At 53.1% G+C, this 19,723-nt stretch overlaps 1 protein-coding gene across 1 annotated transcript in view; it reads left to right on the plus strand.

Annotated features, from left to right (window-relative positions):
- Positions 1 to 16,134, plus strand: part of TAF4 (TATA-box binding protein associated factor 4) — a 90,010-nt gene extending 73,876 nt beyond the window's left edge. Inside the window, exon 15 of the mRNA XM_055265569.2 lies at positions 14,587 to 16,134. Coding sequence (XP_055121544.2) covers positions 14,587 to 14,754 — 168 coding nt within the window. The 3' untranslated portion in view covers positions 14,755 to 16,134. The remainder of the gene's footprint in view (positions 1 to 14,586) is intronic.
- Positions 16,135 to 19,723: the final 3,589 nt, after the last annotated feature.

Below are 19,723 nucleotides of genomic sequence, written 5' to 3' on the forward strand. Positions count from 1 at the left end.
CTGCGGTTACTTTCGCGTGATGTTAAGAACGGGAGTCCTCAGCTTCTGTGGCTCCAGGGCTCTGTGCGCCTCCCAAGCATCTGGACCTTTCTTTGCCTTCCTTGTCCCTGTCCTGCTCAGTACTGATTCACTCCCAGCAGGTTCTCTCCTGCATGAGGCCCTGTGCTGCAGGAGCCCTGGCAGGTCAGTGTGGGCATTTGTGGTGGCCAGGCTGCCCTCCCTGGTCCTCCCCTGCCCCAGGTTTGACTGCGGCTCTCGGAGGGACCTGCCAGTCTTCCCAGGAAGTCCGCTGGCTCCTGGGTCCAGGCCCGTCGGGGTCTGGTTCTGCAGCGTCCTTCAGGTGATGGCTGCTTGTGGTTCATCTGCATCGGTTTTGTTCTATAGATTGTCCGCTGGCTTTCGGTTTTGCTGTGTAGTTGCTCTTTTATGTGGAACTTTGGGAAGATCCAGAAGCTATGCTCACCCTGTCATCGTCTTCCAGAATACATTAACTTTGAAAATGTTGTTATTTTAGTTTGAAGTAGTTTTCAGATCTACAGAAAAGTTGCAAGAACAGAGTAAGGAGCTCCGTGCAGACTCTGGTGTGTGAGCATCACGCTGTCTGCTTCGTCCCAACTACACCACATGTGTTTGCGTGCACTCCTGTATTTTTTCAGTATGTACACTTTAATCCTTGTTCTGACACGATACCCAGCACCCTAAGTGCTCGTGTGGCTGATACCTTAGGTGGCTACCAGGTAGCCCTCCTGGTCAGGTGCTTAGCACTGACGCTACCACCCCCAGCATAGCACTTGCTGTGGGCTGTTTCTCCACAGCATGGTGGCCGATTCCCATGGCTGTGTTAGCATTTCACATGTTCCCACCTCACACAGATGCCCCACCCTTATCGCACCTCCACCCACAGCCTCAATGTCATTAACCGCCTGCCTGTGTCGCCACCCTGGGGCTGCCCAGTTGTGGGGATGCTTCAGGCACCCCTTCTGTTACCTGCTGGTTGCCCTCTGCTGGGAAGCAGAGCTTCACCCCTCCTCGTTGGTTTATTCGTTCGCTCATGTATTCATTCACTCACTGAGTGCTGTGGATGCCAGGATCCCTCATTCACTCACTCACTGAGTGCTGTGGATGCCAGGATCCCTCATTCATTCACTCACTGCAGTGCTGTGGGTGCCAGGACCCCTCATTCATTCACTCACTGAGTGCTATGGATGCCAGGATCCCTCATTCATTCACTCACTGAGTGCTGTGGATGCCAGGACCCCTCATTCATTCACTCACTGCAGTGCTATGGGTGCCAGGACCCGTCATTCATTCACTCACTGCAGTGCTGTGGGTGCCAGGACCCCTCATTCACTCACTCACTGCAGTGCTGTGGATGCCAGGACCCCTCATTCATTCACTCACTGAGTGCTGTGTGTGCCAGGACCCCTCATTCATTCACTCACTGCAGTGCTGTGGGTGCCAGGACCCCTGTTGTGTTTGGTGGGCTCTGATCAGCACTCTCATTATTTCTAGGCTTGCTTGGTGGGAGCTTCTTGTGGCTGGAGTCTGTATCCTTTGACGCGTCCCTTGTCTGTGGCATTCCTTATTGCCACGTGCACTTTCCCTGCCCACTTTGCAGCTCCCCTGGAGCTCTGGTTCCTCTAGTGGAGTGTGGTGTTGAGAGGCCAGGATCTGGGCACTTGGTGTGCTGATTGCTGGGGCCCCTGCTTCCAGGCCGTGCCAGCAGCCAGAGCTCAGGACCCAAATGCATGTAGGGGAGTGTGGGGCGTGTGCCGTTCCATGTCGAAGGGGTCCTGTGTGTTCGTATTGAGACTACGGTCCTTGCCTATCACGCCAGGGCTTCTGTTTAGCTGTCCCCCATCCTTGTCTATTAGTCCTTTCTCAGACAGTGAAGGACCTGGTTCCCATCATTCAGTGTGTTTGTGTTTTTCTTCAGTGTAACCAGCTTCCCAACCATTTTATCTGCTGGGGTCCCTGCGCCAGGAGGGAGGATTGGATGTGAGTGTTAACATGTGCGGAGCAGCCTCTGAGGAAGAGTAAGGGAGCTCGTGTGTCCTCACTCACGAGAAGGGCCAGGGTGTGGGGCTGGGAGGTACATGGAGTATCGAGAAAGCCGGACCTGGATGACCCAGGTGAGGCGCTGCCCAGTGGATGAAGATTGGCGCCGGCGTCTGTTTGGGGAAGAACCCAGGTGAGGCGCTGCCGAGTGGGTGAAGATTGGCACCGGCGTCTGTTTGGGGAAGGACCCAGGTGAGGCGCTGCCCAGTGGATGAAGATTGGCGCCGGCGTCTGTTTGGGGAAGGACCCAGGTGAGGCGCTGCCGAGTGGGTGAAGATTGGCGCTGGCGTCTGTTTGGGGAAGGACCCAGGTGAGGCGCTGCCGAGTGGATGAAATTGGCGCCGGCGTCTGTTTGGGGAAGGACCCAGGTGAGGCGCTGCCCAGTGGATGAAGATTGGCGCCGGCGTCTGTTTGGGGAAGGACCCAGGTGAGGCGCTGCCCAGTGGATGAAGATTGGCGCCGGCGTCTGTTTGGGGAAGGACCCAGGTGAGGCGCTGCCCAGTGGATGAAGATTGGCGTCGGCGTCTGTTTGGGGAAGGACCCAGGTGAGGCGCTGCCGAGTGGATGAGATTGGTGCTGGCGTCTGTTTGGGCAAGGACCCAGGTGAGGCGCTGCCGAGTGAGTGAAGATTGGCGTCGGCGTCTGTTTGGGGAAGGACCCAGGTGAGGCGCTGCCGAGTGGGTGAAGATTGGCGTCGGCGTCTGTTTGGGGAAGGACCCAGGTGAGGCGCTGCCGAGTGGGTGAAGATTGGCGTCGGCGTCTGTTTGGGGAAGGACCCAGGTGAGGCGCTGCCGAGTGGGTGAAGATTGGCACCGGCATCTGTTTGGGGAAGGACCCAGGTGAGGCGCTGCCCAGTGGATGAAGATTGGCGCCGGCGTCTGTTTGGGGAAGGACCCAGGTGAGGCGCTGCCGAGTGGGTGAAGATTGGCGCTGGCGTCTGTTTGGGGAAGGACCCAGGTGAGGCGCTGCCGAGTGGGTGAAGATTGGCGCTGGCGTCTGTTTGGGGAGCAGTTGTTTCGCAGTTGTTCCGCTTGCCTTTTGTGAACTTTGGGGATCTTTGTGTGTTATCTGTGTAACAATTAACACAAAACCCAGAAAGTAAAAGTCCTTCAGACACGTTTCCTCATCAAAGATGATGCTCAATCGTTCTTTTCTTTTTCCTTTAGCATATCTCTTAAGGGTAAGTCTTCTTTTTTTAACTTTTAATTTTGAATTCTACACTTACAGGAAAGTTACAGAAACAGTACAGAGAGTTTCCATCTACCCCTCACCTAGTTTCGCCTCATGTTAAACATGGATATGATACTGTTCACTGAAGACCTTATTTGATTTTTCCTTTAATTTAACTTTAAATAAATTAATAAACTATTTTTTAGAGCAGCTTTAGGTTCACGGAAAAAGGAGGGGAAAAAAGTACAGAGACTTCCCATACACTCCTCCCTGCAGGTGCGCAGCCTCCCCCACTGGCTGGGTGGTGCGTTTGTTAGAATCCACGAACCCACGTCAACACGTCTTTCTCACCCCGCTTCCATAGTTCCCATCAGGGTGCACTCTTGGTGTGTACATTCTGTGGGTTTCGACAACTGTAGAATGATGTGTTCCCACCATGTGTACCATATCATGTGGAGTTGTTCTGCAGCCCTGAATTCGTCTGTGCTCTGCCCGTTCATCCCTCCCCTCCTCTCAGTCCCTGGTGCACTGATCTTACTGTCTCCATAGTTTCGCCTTTTCCAGAATGTCATGTGGTTGAAATTATGCAGCCTTCTCAAACGGGCTTCTCTCATTCAGGAATATCCACCTGAGGCTCCTCCATGTTTCTTCATGGCTTGATGGCTCATTTCTTTTCAGCGCTGAGCACTATTCCAGTGTGTGGATGTGCCACAGTTTATTTTATCCACTCACCTACTGAAGCACATTGTGGCTGCTTCCAAGTTTTGGCAATTATGAAGAAAGCTGGTATAAACATCTGTGCGCAGGATTTCATGTGGACATAAATTGTCAGCCCCTTTGGGTAAATGCCAAGGAGCACGATTGCTGGATCGTGTGGTAAGAGCACGTTTAGTTTTGTAAGAAACCGCCAGACTGTCTTCCAGCGGCTGCGCCATGTTGCATTCCCTGCAGCCGCGGCTGAGGGTCCTGTTTCTCCACATCCTCACCAGTGTTCAGTGCTGTCCGTGTTCTGGGTTTTGGCTGTTCCAGTAGTTGTGTGCATCTTGTTTTAATTTGCATTTCCCTGGTGACGGAGGATGTGGAGTATCTTATTGTGGATATTGTTGAGTTTCAAGAGTCCTTGGTATATTTTGGATAATAGTCCATTATCAGATGTGTCTTTTGCAAATATTTTCTCCTGATTTGATTTTTACCAGTGTCCCCGATGTCCTTTCCTGCCCCGGGACCCTTGCGGCTCCTCGGCTCCTGTGCTTGGTGGTAGCTGCTCAGTCTTTCCTGGTCTTTGATGGCCTTGACGTGCTGGAGAGCGCTGGTCCTTGTCTGGTGGATGTTCCCTTAGTTTGCGTTTGTCTGGCGTCTCCTTGTGATGACGTCCAGGCTGTAGAATCTCAGCTAGAATGCCGCGGGCGGGCTGGCGTGTTCTCAGAGCACTGTATTGGGAGGCAGCTGGTGTCGCCTGGCTGCTGCTGCTGCTGACTTTGAAGCTTGGTTAAGGTGGGGTTGGCTGGTTTCTCCACTGTCGAGTTACTCTTTTTCTCTTTGTAATTAGTAGGTATCTCAAGGAGACACTTGGAGGCTGCTGATACCATTTCCTATCAGGCCTTTGGCCCCCGCACGGGCATTCGCAAGGATGCTGCCAGTGGAGGCTGCTGTGGCATCTGATTCTGACTTTCTATTTCTTTCTGTTTACATTTATTAATTGGAATTCTGTAAAGAGAGCTGCCCCTTCTCCCTTATTTCTCCCACTTGTTAATTCATTCAGTTACTTACTTATATTAGCATAGATGTTTATTTTCTTCTGTAGGTAACAAGCCGCTGCTACAGTTTATTTATTTTGTTGCTTGAGCAGCCCGGCTCTGGTCATCATGAGCTCCTTCAGGTTGGTTCCATGTCCTTGTGACCTGACAAGAGGTTTTGGTGACTTTATGATACCGCAGAATATTCCAGCACATCTTCTGTTTTCCACGATTTCTTGGAGGGGCATTGCTTCCTTTGATTGGGGACGGTGCTTCCTTTGATTGGGGATGGTGCTTCCTTTGGTTGGGGATGGTGCTTCCTTTGATTGGGGATGGTGCTTCCTTTGGTCGGGGACGGTGCTTCCTTCCATTGGGATCGGTGCTTCCTTCCATTGGGGACGGTGCTTCCTTTGGTCGGGGACGGTGCTTCCTTTGGTCGGGGACGGTGCTTCCTTTGGTCGGGGACAGTGCTTCCTTCCATTGGGGTCGGTGCTTCCTTCCATTGGGGACGGTGCTTCCTTTGGTCGGGGACGGTGCTTCCTTTGGTCGGGGACGGTGCATCCTTTGATTGGGGACGGTGCTTCCTTTGGTCGGGGACGGTGCTTCCTTTGGTCGGGGACGGTGCTTCCTTTGGTCAGGGATGGTGCTTCCTTTGATTGGGGACGGTGCTTCCTTTGATTGGGGACGGTGCTTCCTTTGATTGGGGACGGTGCTTCCTTTGATTGGGGACGGTGCTTCCTTTGGGGACGGTGCTTCCTTTGATTGGGGACGGTGCTTCCTTTGGTCGGGGACAGTGCTTCCTTTGGTTGGGGATGGTGTTTAGAACCATACTCTGGGCAGCAGGTGTGCTCATTGCTCCTGGGGTGTCCCTGCATCCAGGCCTTCTGGGTGGACCGGGGCATGTGCACGCACACAAACACTCGTCTGCACCTGCACCTGGGCTGAACACAGTGGCCTTCTCACTTCTCCTCAGGCCTCAGGATCTAGTCTGACGTCACAGGCTCATTCTAGCTTCCCTCATGCCTTACATGGGAACCTGGTTCTCATCCCCCACAGTAGATGTACTTCTGTGTTCAGTTCCAATGTACAGATAAAGGACCTTCGGGATTGCCAAGCCGTGTGAGAAACAAATGTGCTAACTACCTAGAGTGTATCATTTCTGTGCGGCCCTTTTATTTAACCTCATAGGTCAAAATAGTACATTTGAAAGTTACATAGACGAGTATTGTTCTTGCTCATCCTTTCATTTTTACCTTTTATGTTTAAATTTTTATTATTTGTTTATAGAGATGGAGGCTTGCTCTGTGTCCTGGGCTGGCCTGAGGCTCCTAGACTCAAGCAATCTTCCTGCCTCAGCCCCACCAGGAGTTGGGACTGCAGGCACACACAACTAGGCCTGGCTTCCTGCCCACCCTTCAGTGTGGCCATCACTCACCTGCAGCACAGCTCGGGTTTAGTGGTCACTGTTTGTGTTCCTGTTGGTTTCCTCCAAATCTTGGTTGATTTTTTGTTTGTGAGGGGTGGAGCATTGCCATGGTCCTGAGAGTCAGAACTATACAAAAAAGTATAGAAAGCAGTGCCCCTTGTAGTGGTGTCCTGCCATGCCCTCCGTCCCCCACCACACCCTCCCTCCCCTGCCACCTCTCCGTCCCCCCACCACGCCCTCCCTCCCCCACCACCCCCTCCCTCCCCCCACCACTCCCTCCTTCCCCCACCACACTCTCCCTCCCCCTGCCCACCTTCCCCCGCCACCCCTTCCCTCCCCCTACCACGCCCATCCTCCCATCCCCCGCCCCCTTCTCCTGCTGCCCCCTCCCTTCCCCCACCACATCTGTCCTCCCCCTTCCACCCCCTCCCTCCCCTGCCGCCCCTGCCCTCCTCCCACCTTGCTCGCCCTCCTCCTCCTGCACCCTCCCTCGTCCTGCTGCACCCTCCCTCGTCCTGCTCTGCCCCCTCCCTCCTCCTGCTTTGTCCCCTCCCTCCTCCTGCCCTGCTCCCGTCCCTCCATTTTTGCACCCCGTTTCCACTCACCATGCAAACAGATGAGCTCCTGCATCTTTTTCCTTCCCTGGCAGTGCAGCACAGGTCAGTGACAGTCTTTCGCTCTCTGCAGCTGACAGAGTTCCCGGGCACTGCCCTCGTGTCACTGCATCAAGAGCTTCCTCTTTCCCAGCTGGGTGGCACTTCATCGTGCTGATGTCCCGTAGCTTTTCACCCTCTCTCGTGTGAGCATCTAGGCTGTTGACACAGTGACAGGTGATGCCATCAGGAGTAACCTTGTACGTGTGTCTTCGTACTGTTGGAGGCCTGCTGTTGGGGCTGAGTTCTGAGAGATGGGATTGCTGAATTGAGGGGTTGGTGTGTGTGCACTTTTGTTAGGTTTTGCCAAGTCCCCCTGTTGCGTGTGAGAGAGGCAGCTCTTTCCCCAGCCTCACACGTGGGACACGTGTGTTGTCATAGTTCTTGTGTTTGCTGGTCTGGGTGGTACAATCAGCGTCTGTGGATGTGCTGTGGGTGCGTAGGGCTGAGGCACATGATGAGTGGGTGGGCATCCCCAAGCCGCCCCTCAGTGATGAGGTCGCTCAGTCTCCTGGCTGCTGGCTTAGTTTTGTCCACTTGACCTGTTCTGCAGTGGGCATGCTGTTCCATGACTGCTGCTAGCGTGTTTCTGTCTCCTTCCTGTTCTGCAGTGGGCATGCTGTTCCATGACTGCCGCTAGCATGTTTCTGTCTCCTTCCTGTTCTGCAGCGGGCATGCTGTTCCTTGACTGCTGCTCCCTGCATCTCTTGCGTTTTTACTGTTAGGGGCTGCTGTGTTGTTTGGTGCATAAATATCCACGTGTCATATCTTCGTTGGCAGCTGTGACTTTTTGCATTAGAAAGTATCTGTCTTTGTCACATGTCAGACCGTCACCCTGGGTGTCTTTCTTGTCCCCCAGCCTACAATCCCTGAGATCCTTACTTTTCACCTTCTGAATCACTTTGTTTTCTGTGTCTGTCTGTAGCATATGGTCTCAGTTTATGAGCCGAATTGAAAAATCTTTTTCTTCTAATAGGTGAGTTAAGCCCATTTACCTGTATTGATAGGACTGACGTGTTTTGTCTTGACTCTATCATAATATTTTATAATTATGTAAATTTTTATTTATCTTTTGAGACGTGGTTTCACTGTCACCCAGGCTGGAGTGTGGTGGTGTGATCATAGCTCACTGCAACTTTGACTTTCTGGGCTTAAGAAGGATCCTCCTGCCTCAGCCGCCCCAGTAGCCTGGGACTACAGGTACACAGCACCGCACCTGACCAATTTTTAAAATATTTTGTAGGAATGGGGTCTCGTTATGTTGCCCAGGCTGGTCTTAAACTCCCAGCCTCAGGGAATCCTCCTGCCTCGGCCTCCCTTTTCAAAGCGTTGAGATGACAGGTGTGAGTGGCTGTACCTGGCCTGAATTTTAAATATTTGCTGTGTTTCTTTTTCTGTGAGATGTTTATTCTTTGCTCTTTTAATTGATTTTTTTTTTTTTTTTTAAATTTAGGAAGGTTCGTATCTGTGTCTTCCTGGTTACTTTTGTACTTAAACTAGTGACAGCGCCCTGGTGTCCTGTCTCAAAGGACTGTCACGCTGCAGTCGTGCAGTTTGAACGGGCCCGGCAGCTCCACTGCTGGCCGTCGGCGTCTGTGAGCCCTCGTGGCTTCCTCCTCTGCCTTTTGGTGACAGGACCTCCACAGGGGAGGCACACTCTGGTTCTCAGCCTCCCTCTCCCGCCTCCGCCTCACTCAGAGCCTGAGTGTCTCTTCCCTGCAGTTTCCCGCCCAACAGAGGAGGCTCTTCCTCCCATTCCTGAGGCTGTTTCTGGGCCCTGACCGGAGGCGGCTTGGCTGGCTCAGAAGTCTTTTCTGTTCTTGCTTTGTGGGGGACGGGCGGGGAGGGGGGTGCAGGCTGGGAGGAGCTGTGGAGCCTGATTCCTTCCGCTTCATGGGTTCTCTTCTCTTCCTCCCCGGCAGCCCTGCCATCGGCTCTGAGAGCCCGTAGTGTATGAGGTTGCATCTCAGAGTCCTGCCACCCACTGAGCCCTCTCAGTGCATTGGTTTTGGTGTCTCCTCTCGGGTGGGGTGTGGGTTTTGGTGTCTCCTCTCGGGTGGGTGTGGGTTTTGGTGTCTCCTCTCGGGTGGGTGTGGATTTGGTGTCTCCTCTCGGATGGGTGTGGGTTTGTCTCCTCTCGGGTGGGTGTGGGTTTGTCTCCTCTCGAGTGGGTGTGGGTTTGGTGTCTCCTCTCGGGTGGGTGTGGATTTGGTGTCTCCTCTCGGGTGGGTGTGGGTTTGTCTCCTCTCGGGTGGGTGTGGGTTTGATGTCTCCCCTCGGGTGGGTGTGGGTTTGTCTCCTCTCGGGTGGGTGTGGGTTTGGTGTCATCTCTCGGGTGGGTGTGGGTTTGATGTCTCCTTTCGGGTGGGTGTGGGTTTGTCTCCTCTCGGGTGGGTGTGGGTTTGTCTCCTCTCGGGTGGGTGTGGGTTTTGGTGTCTCCTCTCGGGTGGGTGTGGGTTTGGTGTCTCCTCTCGGGTGGGTGTGGGTTTGATGTCTCCTCTCGGGTGGGTGTGGGTTTGGTGTCTCCTCTCGGGTGGGTGTGGGTTTGATGTCTCCTCTCGGGTGGGGTGTGGGTTTGCTGTCTTTTGGGAACGTCCCCTGGGTCACGGTGTGAATGTCCCACTCTGCCTGAGGGGGAGATTCGCCCAGCTCTCATTTGCCCTGTTTTCTCCTGACCCTTTTCCTCCTTTCTGTGTCTCGGTTCTGTCCTCTTGGCTTCCTGCCTTTCGTGGGTTCCTTACTGCGTTTTCACCGCCTCCCCTCCCTCAGACTGTTTGCAGTTTATTCATTTCTGAGATAATTTTGTCTCTTCCTTCCATTACTTTCTTAAGTCCAGTTAACTCTTATTTCCTTTTGGTGTTGCATTTGTAATTTTATCGTTTTTATAAAAATTTGTCTCCTAGTTTTTGAGGTTCTGATTTGAGGTGATTTTCATATCCTTAAGTGCACACTTAAGCAGATTTTCCTGTATTGAGAGTGTTGTTTTCTTGTTGTTCCAGGGTGGGTTTTTCTCTGATGTGTGTGGAGTCCCCATTTTCTGACTCTTCTCTGACTTTCCCGTGGCTCTGGGTGGCTTTACCGCCCCTGTCCCTTCGCCCTGGTGGCCTTGGGGTGTTTGCCAGATCTGTGGGTTCCTGGCGCCCTCTGCTGTCCGCATGGGGAAGTCCAGGTCTTGAGCAGGTCCTTGCTGGTGTGCGGGACGGAAGTTGTCCTCCGGTTCTCCAGGTCCTTTCCTGCAGGACCCAGAACTTCCCCCTTTCCTTCTTTTCTGCCTCACCACCCAGTGGCCAAAGGGCTCCTCTCGGGACACGCCGTGTTGCCTTGACAAACCCTTCGTGTCTTGTGCTCGGTGGTCCCTGCCCTGTGGTCCGCACTGACCTTCCTGGACACCTCTCAGGCCCTGGGACGTGGGGTGGCTTAGTCTTTCAGCAGTGGCTTCCCACGGACCCCTGTCCCACCCTGCCCCACTGCAGCCTTGCAGGGGAGAGACGAGGGGGATCAGGCTCAGGCTGTGTTGACTCTGCGCCGACTTGCGGTGATTTTGAAGTCTAGGCGCCCTTGTCCTGTGCAGACGGTGATGCTGGTGTAAACCTGTGTGCCTTGCTTGTGCTGAACTGTGTTTGGAAGAGAGGCTGGGAGACATCAGCTCGGCAGCCAGGTTGTCTTCGGCCTCCCGGAAGTGATGCTAACTTTCTAAGCTGTGTGTCTGAGTGTTTTTCGCTACTACTGCTGTTCTTCAAAACGTGCTGCCAGTGACCTGGGCTCGTGTGTGTGACACCCCATAAATGGTTAGGCACGGAGAGGGCACGCACGCGTTCGGGGCGGAGCTGGCTGGAGTGCGTGCGGTATGGGCTATTGTTACCTGCTGCCTGGGGCGGCTGTGGGCACAGCATTCTCCACCCATTGCTCGGAGTAAAGGACGGACCAAAGGGCTCCCACCCCAGGAGCAGACGCGCTCCTCCCGGACAGCCCCCAGGTGCTGACCGTGCGGGGCCTGACTTTCGGGTGGCACAGACCCTGCACCAGGCGGTTCCGCGGACAGCGACTCTGCATTTGGCTTCGACATTGAGTGCCTGTGGTGCATGTGCAGTGGAGAGATTGCCTACTTTCATTTGATCCTTTTAAGAGCCCTGTGATGGGGCGAGGGGTGTCTGTTTCAGAGGCGGAGACCTGCAAAGGGAGGGTTCATGTGGTATGTCCAAGGTCATGGGGATTTTGGTTTGCTTTGCTTGTTTTCTAATCCCAGTACCTCCACCTAAAACACCCCAAGGCCCTGTGTTTGGAGTTGTTTAGGCTGAGGCCTCCAGGGCTCCATGTTGGTGCCGGCCCTTGTGGAGCTGTCTGTCGCCATCATGTGTGCACGGGCCACAGTCCCTCTAGAGTGGCCATGGGTGCCTTGGCCCTGGTCCCCGCAGGCACTTCTTTCTCAGGAGTCCCATGGGAGCTGGAAGCCCCCACTAGGCACTCTCCTCCCAGCAGGCTCCATGACCAGTCCCTGCCTGCCCCCCCCCCCCAGGCTGCTGCGCCCACCACGGGCACAGCCCATGAGGGATTTGGATGAATCTAGGGAGGAAAGCCACTGCCACTGCCGTGTGGGTTGGGCACAGAAGGCCTTGGTCCGCCAGCAGCCCCAGTCCTGAAAAGAGAGGGGAAGGTTCCTGCGAGATCTCCACTCCATCTTCAGAGCCATTTAGCAGCAGACCCTCAGCGGTAGCCAAAATCCACATAGAATTCTGCAAGCAAAGACCCTATGGGAAAGACAGGGAGTGTGGACCCCTCCTGCCCGGGGCGAGGTGGGCTGGGGAGAAGCGGGAGTGTGCCGTGTAGAGAGAGGCAACTGGAGTATCGGTAGGTTAGATTTGCGTTTTTCTTTTCTTTTCTTTTACTTTCTTTTTCTTTTTCTTTTAAGATTTAAGAAAAATTTGAAGAAAAATTTGTATTTATAAAACTCACAGAATCTGGAGAAGTTATGTTGTTCATTCATAGTGCACCTTCAGAGCTTGGTGCAGAAGCAGGGCCTGGCATCAGTTTCTCAGTGTGCTGGGCCCTGGGGGTGGCCTCAGCCCCAAGGAGGCACCGTCTGGCCTTAGTTGGTCTCGCCCCCTCCCTTGGTTGATCTCGCCCCCTCCCTTGGTTGACCTCGCCCCCTCCCTTGGTTGACCTCGCCCCCTCCCTTGGTTGACCTCGCCCCCTCCCTTGGTTGGCCTCGCCCCCGGCCTTGGTTGGTCTCGCCCCCTCCCTTGGTTGTTCTCGCCCCCTCCCTTGGTTGGCCTCGCCCCCTCCCTTGGTTGGTCTTGCCCCTGGCCTTGGTTGGTCTCACGCCCCCTCCCTTGGTTGGTCTCGCCCCCTGGACTTGGTTGGTCTCACCCCTTCCTTCGGTTGGTCTTGCCCCCTCCCTCGGTTGGTCTCGCCCCCTCCCTCGGTTGGTCTCGCGCCCTCCCTTGGTTGGCCTCGCCCCCTCCCTGGGTTGGTCTCGTGCCCTCCCTTGGTTGGCCTCGCCCCCTCCCTGGGTTGGTCTCGCGCCCTCCCTTGGTTGTTCTCGCCCCCTCCCTTGGTTGGCCTCGCCCCCTCCCTTGGTTGTTCTCGCCCCCTCCCTTGGTTGTTCTCGCCCCCTCCCTTGGTTGGTCTCGCCCCCTCCCTTGGTTGGTCTCGCCCCCGGCCTTGGTTGGTCTCATGCCCCCTCCCTTGGTTGGTCTCGCCCCCTGGACTTGGTTGGTCTCACCCCTTCCTTCGGTTGGTCTCCCCCCCTCCCTCGGTTGGTCTCGCCCCCTCCCTCGGTTGGTCTCGCGCCCTCCCTCGGTTGGTCTCGCGCCCTCCCTCGGTTGGTCTCGCACCCTCCCTTGGTTGGTACTGATACTTGCATTAGAATATCTTGATTTCTGACCCTCAGCAGCCCTTAAATTGCGCACCCGAGATGAGCGTCTGTCCTTCACCCTGGTCCTCTTTTTTGGCTGCTGAACTATTTTGAAGATAGAAACATCAAACACAGTCCAGAATTTATAGCAGGTGTCACTGGGTCTTACAGCCTGTTTGGATGGTGCCTGTGAGAGCCCCGCCCTTACCCTGCAAACTGTCATTCTCCCCGCCTGAGTTCTCTTTTGGGAGGCCTGGCCTCAGGTGCAGATCACTTTGTAATGAGCTAGTGTGGAGCGCGGTGGCTTCAGTAGCAAAGGGACCCGGGGCAGGTCTGAAGAAGAGCCCTCACAGCGCACGGCGTCTGAACGGAGACGGGTGCCCTCATCTGTTTGAATCTCACTGGAATAAAGAAAATGCAGTGGGTCAGAGACACACTTGGATGCCATCACACAAGGCAGCTATGCTCCCAGCCTGAACTGAAAGTGGCAGAGCGGGGATGGGACGAAGGACGGGATGAGGGGTGGCGCCATGTTGGGGCAGCCTGGGAGTCGCCTGTGGCTGTTCGCAGCAAGGCTCCCACTGGCACACAGAGCAGAATCCGCTCCTTCCAGCATCTTAACTTCGGTTGAGAATGTGCTGTAAAGATGCCATCGTAATCTTTGTACTTAAATATACGTGAGCAGCTTTCACCATCGGAGCAGACCTTAGTTTTCGTGCCAAATGGGGAAACAACAGCCATTGGGAGTTGTGTGGCGCGTGTCCCTCTGGGCGGTGTCGTGTGTGTGTGGCGCGTGCCCCACTGGGCGCTGTCGTGTGTGTGGCGCATGCCCCTCTGGGTGGTGTCGTGTGTGTGGCGGGTGCCCCTCTGGGTGGTGTCGTGTGTGTGGCGGGTGCCCCTCTGGGCGGTGTCGTGTGTGTGGCACGTGTCCCGCTGGGCAGTGTCGTGTGTGTGGTGCATGCCCCTCTGGGTGGTGTCGTGTGTGTGGCACGTGCCCCGCTGGGTGGTGTCATGCAGGTGTCATCAGCTGAAACCACCGGAGCTCTCCACAAGAGCTGGCACCCAGCATCTATGCTTCTCCAAGCAGGAACACATCTGAGGCAGCTCGGGAGACACCTGGTTATCTGTAGGGGCTGACGGAGGCAGGATCTGTGCAGCCAGGGCCCAGCCAGAGGCTCAGGGATCATCGTGGGAGCCACTGAGCAACCCAGCCTTCCCAGCTGACCCAGCATGCCCAGTCCCAGCCAACTCCAGGCCTCCCAGTGCAGGAATTCAGCAGCCAAGCAGGGATGACACACACAGACCCAGTGTGGCTTTTGTGCCCCAGCTGAGTCCACAGGCAGTCCAGCTGTGGTCACATGAAGGGTGGCCCTGGGGCCGCCCAGCCATTTGCCTTGGGTGGGTGCCACCCCCTGGTCCATCCTCAGCCTCAGGACCAGGTCTGAGCACTGTGGGGCGTTGGGCAGCGTCTGAGTCTGCCCTGTCCTGAAGGCTCAGCATGGGGCCTCCTGCCCCTGCCCTGGCAGGGCCCTGGACAGCACCCCAGCTCCAGCTGTGGGCCTACCGGAAGGAGCCCATGCCAGGCCTGGCCTCCTCTGGAATCAGGGCACTTGGCTCAGATACACAGGCCCATTGCAAGCCCCACTCTGAGCCCCACTAACACACTGTCTTCTCCTTTTTCATCACCAGGGGTCGGGCCCCGGCTCAGTGGTCCCAGGCAGCTCGGGTGTCGGAACCCCCAGACAGTTCACGCGACAAAGAATCACGCGGGTCAACCTCAGGGACCTCATATTTTGTTTAGAAAATGAACGTGAGACAAGCCATTCACTGCTGCTCTACAAAGCATTCCTTAAGTGACACAGGAGGACGCCTGGGGACTTTTTATATATTTGCAGATTACGCCTTTTTGTAACAAGCAAATGGGATATTGTTTAAAAAACAGCCACCTCTTTACAATGGAACAGTTTTATATTCCTGTTTCTAAATCAACTCTTCAGTGTGAAAGAAAATACGTTTCTGTAACAGAGAGAACACAAAGGCCTGTGGATACTCTTAAAGGACAGTTAAATCTTAACTCATCTTGATTGAGTGGCCTTCTTGCCAAACAAGCCATATATAAAGACTGATGGAATCGTTAGCAAATAATTAGCTGCCCTCTGTCAACTCATAGCAGTTTCTGCATTATTTGTGCATTTTGGTTTAGTTCTACCTAACTTACTATGTAGGTGTATGTCTACAGCCGATGACCTCATTTCGTTTATTTTATTTGTGTAATAGTCAGTTGGCAAAGCAAACTGATATTTTAGACTATTTATCTTCCTTCCCCTCCCCTCCCTCCGGCTCTCCTCTCTGCCCCCCTCCCCTCCCTTGCCCTCCCCTCCCCTGCCCTCCCCTCCACTCCGCTGAGAATCCTGGAGGAATACACAATTCATCGTAGCGTCCCCGCCTCAGAGTGTAATCGCATTTCTGCTTGGTAGAGGCCGAGCCCAGCAAAGGTGGCTCCTTCTGAATGTGTGGTCAGCATCTGTACAAATGCATTTTATTTGCTATAGTTTGTAAAGCTGTAAAGTTAAAAGAGATGAAAACCTTTTCAGCATAAATATATTTTACTTGCACTGTGTTTTTTAGCTAAAAGTGAAAACCTAGATTAAATAAAATCAAAGTTGAGAAGAATCATCAAAAGACTGTTTCTCGGTGTGAATCAAGTGTTGAAAAATGGTTGGTGTATTTTGTCAGTAATTGTACATAACTTTTGGCACATGACATAGAAATGGCTATGTAAACTATAATTATTTTGCTAAGAGACTGTATGCAAGCCTTGGGCCGACTTTACAGACGTCCAGAGCAAAGCCCCTTCTTTGTACCTATTTTTTTATTACAAATATACTAATTGGTTCTTTCTATTTTCAGAGGTTATTGTATGAAATTGTCTATTGATAGTACTTTTATGACTGTAAATACTCCGGCTTTCTCCGTGTGAATTCTCACATTAGACTTTAATTCGAGCGCGTGTGAACTGAATGCTGATCAGTATTTTTTATCAACACCCGAGAACTGTTACACCTTTTATTTTGTCTTTTAGGAAATCCCTTTCTTTCCATTTTTTCATGTAAATTTTGCACAGTTACTTGTTCATATGTAAATATTTTACTTTCAAAAATGAAGTTTTTAATTGCTATTGTTTTATATAGGATTGAAAGAAAATTAACTCCTTTATTAAAAACAAATTTATCTGTATTTGTTTTGCCTATTTTTCCCCCGTTTTCCAGTTTTAGATTCTGCTGCCAGATTGCACTCCAGCTCTGCTGAGGTGCTGGTTTCTGAGCCACCTGTTGGAATCTGTAGCTGAGCCCCAGCAGAGCCGGGAGAAAGAACTTTCTCTGTGAGGACAGGGGCCGAGCCACTCTGTGCGTGGAGTCTGGGGGCTGGCGGCTGCGCTTAACACCTTCTGCTCTCACAGGTGGAGATGAGCTGGGCAAAGCTAGGGGGGTCGGGGGAGGCCCAGCGCAGGGAGAGATGTACACAGAAACGCACCTGGTGAGCCCGGCTGAGGTGCCCAGAGGGCGCCAGCCCTGACGCAGACCTCCTGTGGCGAGAGAAGGCGTCTCCAGGGCAGTTTGTGGTATAGGTTGGTCCTGACAGGTCACAGCTCCTGCAGGGCTCTCAGAGGCTCAGCGCTCCCTGCCTTCGAGCACCTTGGGGAGCCTTTGGGAACGGTCTCTGATGCGATTGGAGTCGGTCTCCCATCGTGACGTTCACTCCACCTACTGTGACGGACTCACAGCGATATGCAGGTTTACTTACAAGTTCCGCTGGAGACACTGCCCCTGTTCCCACACCTGTTGCACTGCCCCACTGGGGCTGCTGTCACAAAGGACCACAGATCGTCCCACAGCTCTGGGGGCCACGGCTGGAGATCAAGGTGCCAGCAGGGTGGGTTTCTTCCCAGGCTCTGGGGAAGGGTCGGCTCTCCCAGCTTCTGGCAGCTCCTGGCACCTTTGGGTTTCTTGGCTTAGACACAGCGCCCGATCTCTGCCTCTGCTTTTCCATAGCTTCTCCCTTGTGTATGTCGATCTCTGGGTCCAGCTTCCCCTCTCTGTAAGGACCCCCAGCCCGGTTGGATCAGGTCCCGCCCAAACGACCTCATTCTGACTGGATTATCTCTAACCCTAATTCCCGATAGAGTCACATTCTGAGGACCGGGGGTAAAGAGTCCTCCGTATCTTTTTTAAGGAGGAAACAATTCACCCTGGACACCTGTGGCCACACCGAGAGTCTCGGCAGGAAGCACTGGTGGGCGCCCTCTCCAGCTTCCCGCTGCAGGCTGTGCCAGGGTTGTTCACTGATGGGGTCACACCTGTGCTTTCCATCCATGACCCATACCTGCCTTTCACAAAGTTCTTGGCCTGAAATAAATTAGTTTAATCAGGTACAAAGGGCAATTGCACTTGAATTTCTGCAAGTATGATTGATTTCATTCCAGCTCTGCTGCTCTTCCTTTTGGGTCCAGTCAGTCTGCGTGGGACGGTCATGTTGACTTGAGGCTTAGGCCAACATAAGAGAGATTACCCTCAGCCGTGCACTGCCAGAAGACCAGGTCCACAGGCATGTTTGCTGTACTCTGTTCTTGAGACCCGTAGCTGCTGTTTCGCATCTCATCACAGACTTGCTGGCTGCCCTCAGTCTGATCTGGGTGTTTGCACAAGCCTGGGGCACGAGCAGCCTCATGTGAACATGACCAGGACGGCCACTCTTGCTGCCTCTGCTCCCCACATACAGGCAGCTCCAGTTGGGCAAAAAGGCAAGAAAAAGCGGCATCAAGTGTGGAGAGGAAGAAGGTGAACAAAGGATTCAGAGGTGACATGACTGTGCCTTGGAAGTCCGGACGCACCTACAAACACAACACTGAGCACGGCGTGTGAACTCCCAAAGACGGCCGGTAGCTGGAGGCGTCTGTGGTTCCGTGGACTTGCAACCAACAACCAGCAGGTTAAAAACATGCTGTCAACAATAGCACGGAGAACACACGCCTAGGAATACACCGAACGAAAGACGTATGAGATCCTTACACTGGAACTGAAGAAATCGAAGCCCTCAGCTGAGGCCGACACCACAGTGCTAGTAGGGAGGACTCACAGCGCTAGTAGGGAGGACTCACAGCGCTAGTAGGGAGGACTCACAGCGCTGGTAGGGAGGACTCACAGCGCTGGTAGGGAGGACTCACAGCGCTGGTAGGGAGGACTCACAGCGCTGGTAGGGAGGACTCAGCGCTGGTAGGGAGGACTCACTGTTGCTGAAGACAGCAAGTCTGTCGGAACTGAGAAACAGATGCAATGCCAGCTCAACCAAATCCCAGCAGGATTTTCCTAGAAACTGACAATCTGATTCCACAAATGTATATAGAAAATGCAGAGAGGACTTAAATAGCCAAAACAGCCTAGAACAGAATGGAGCACTTGACCCTCCCACATTTCAAGACTTCCCGTGAAGTGACAGCAATCAGGATGTCGTGGCGTGGGAGCAAAGACAGGCGTGGCCAAAGGCCCTGGTGCAGTTCTGTGCCCTGTGAGGGAGACGTGAGCCTGGAGTCCATCTTCACCCTGTACGTAACCATGAACTTGATGAGAGACCTGGAAAGCATCAGAGGTCTTCATGACTGGGAGTGGGCAAGGATTTCTAAGCACATAGAAGGCACACATCCTGAAGAAGAATGGATAAATTGGGCCTCAAAGCTACAGCCTTTTGCTCATCAAGATGCCCTTGGAGGTTGGTCAGCATTTAGTTCAAGGTCAGAGTGGAACCTTTGCTTTTTGGTAGTCGCATGTTGTGGTCTGTGGTACAGGAGGCACAGGAGATTTTCTTTAGACTGGCTTATTCACCACACTTATGAATTCCACAATCTATCATTTAGATTTCATGAACACAGTGAGAAAAAAGTGTCTATTCAATTTTTATGAAATACATTGTTTCTGAAAAAGTTTAGATACTAATCCGTATTTTTTTCTTTATTGTCTTGCTACGTTACTGAGAAAAAATAAAATGGAATGTAAATTTCTCTTTAGAATATTAAAAAAAAGGTATATAAAGTAAAAAGGCAAGCCCCAGACTTGTGGAAATATGTGCAATATTTATACATGACACAGGAATAAAGAATTCCACGACTCAGTAATAAAAAGACAATAACAAATGTGCAAGACACTTGAACAGGTGCTTCAGAAAAGATACGCAAGTGGCGGATAAGCAACTGAAAAGGTGCCCACCATTACTGGTCATTAGAGAAATGCAAATAGACACCACAGCGAGACTCCACTGTGTGCCCCCCTTCAGGGCTTGAATCTGAAAGACTCTCATCCAGTGGTGGCGTGCTGTGTGACACAGGAAGCCGAATGCATGTGTATCCAGTGTGTGACACAGGAAGCTGAATGCATGTCTACCCGGTGTGTGATGCAGTGATGAAGCTGAATGCTTATCTACCCAGTGTTGAATGCACATCTCCCTGGTGTGTGACACAGTGACAAAGCTGAATGTGCATCTATTTGGTGTGTGACACAGTGATGAAGCCAAATGCACATCTATCCTGTGACTAGCAGTTCCAGTCCTAAGCATCTACTTGAGAATGAGTTCCTTTGTCTGCCAAAAAGTCATACAAGAATGTTCACAGTGGCCGTGTTCATTGATGCTCAAGATGGAAGCAGCCCATATGCCCATCGGCAGGTGAATGGAGAGTCAAACGGAGGCGTATCTAGTCAGTGAAACGTTCCCCAGGAATAGAAAGGAATGAACTGCTGATATGCTCAACGACATAGCTGAATCTCAGAAGAGCTAC

Source organism: Symphalangus syndactylus, chromosome 24 (genome assembly GCF_028878055.3).
Source record: "Symphalangus syndactylus isolate Jambi chromosome 24, NHGRI_mSymSyn1-v2.1_pri, whole genome shotgun sequence".
Lineage (NCBI taxonomy): Eukaryota > Metazoa > Chordata > Mammalia > Primates > Hylobatidae > Symphalangus > Symphalangus syndactylus.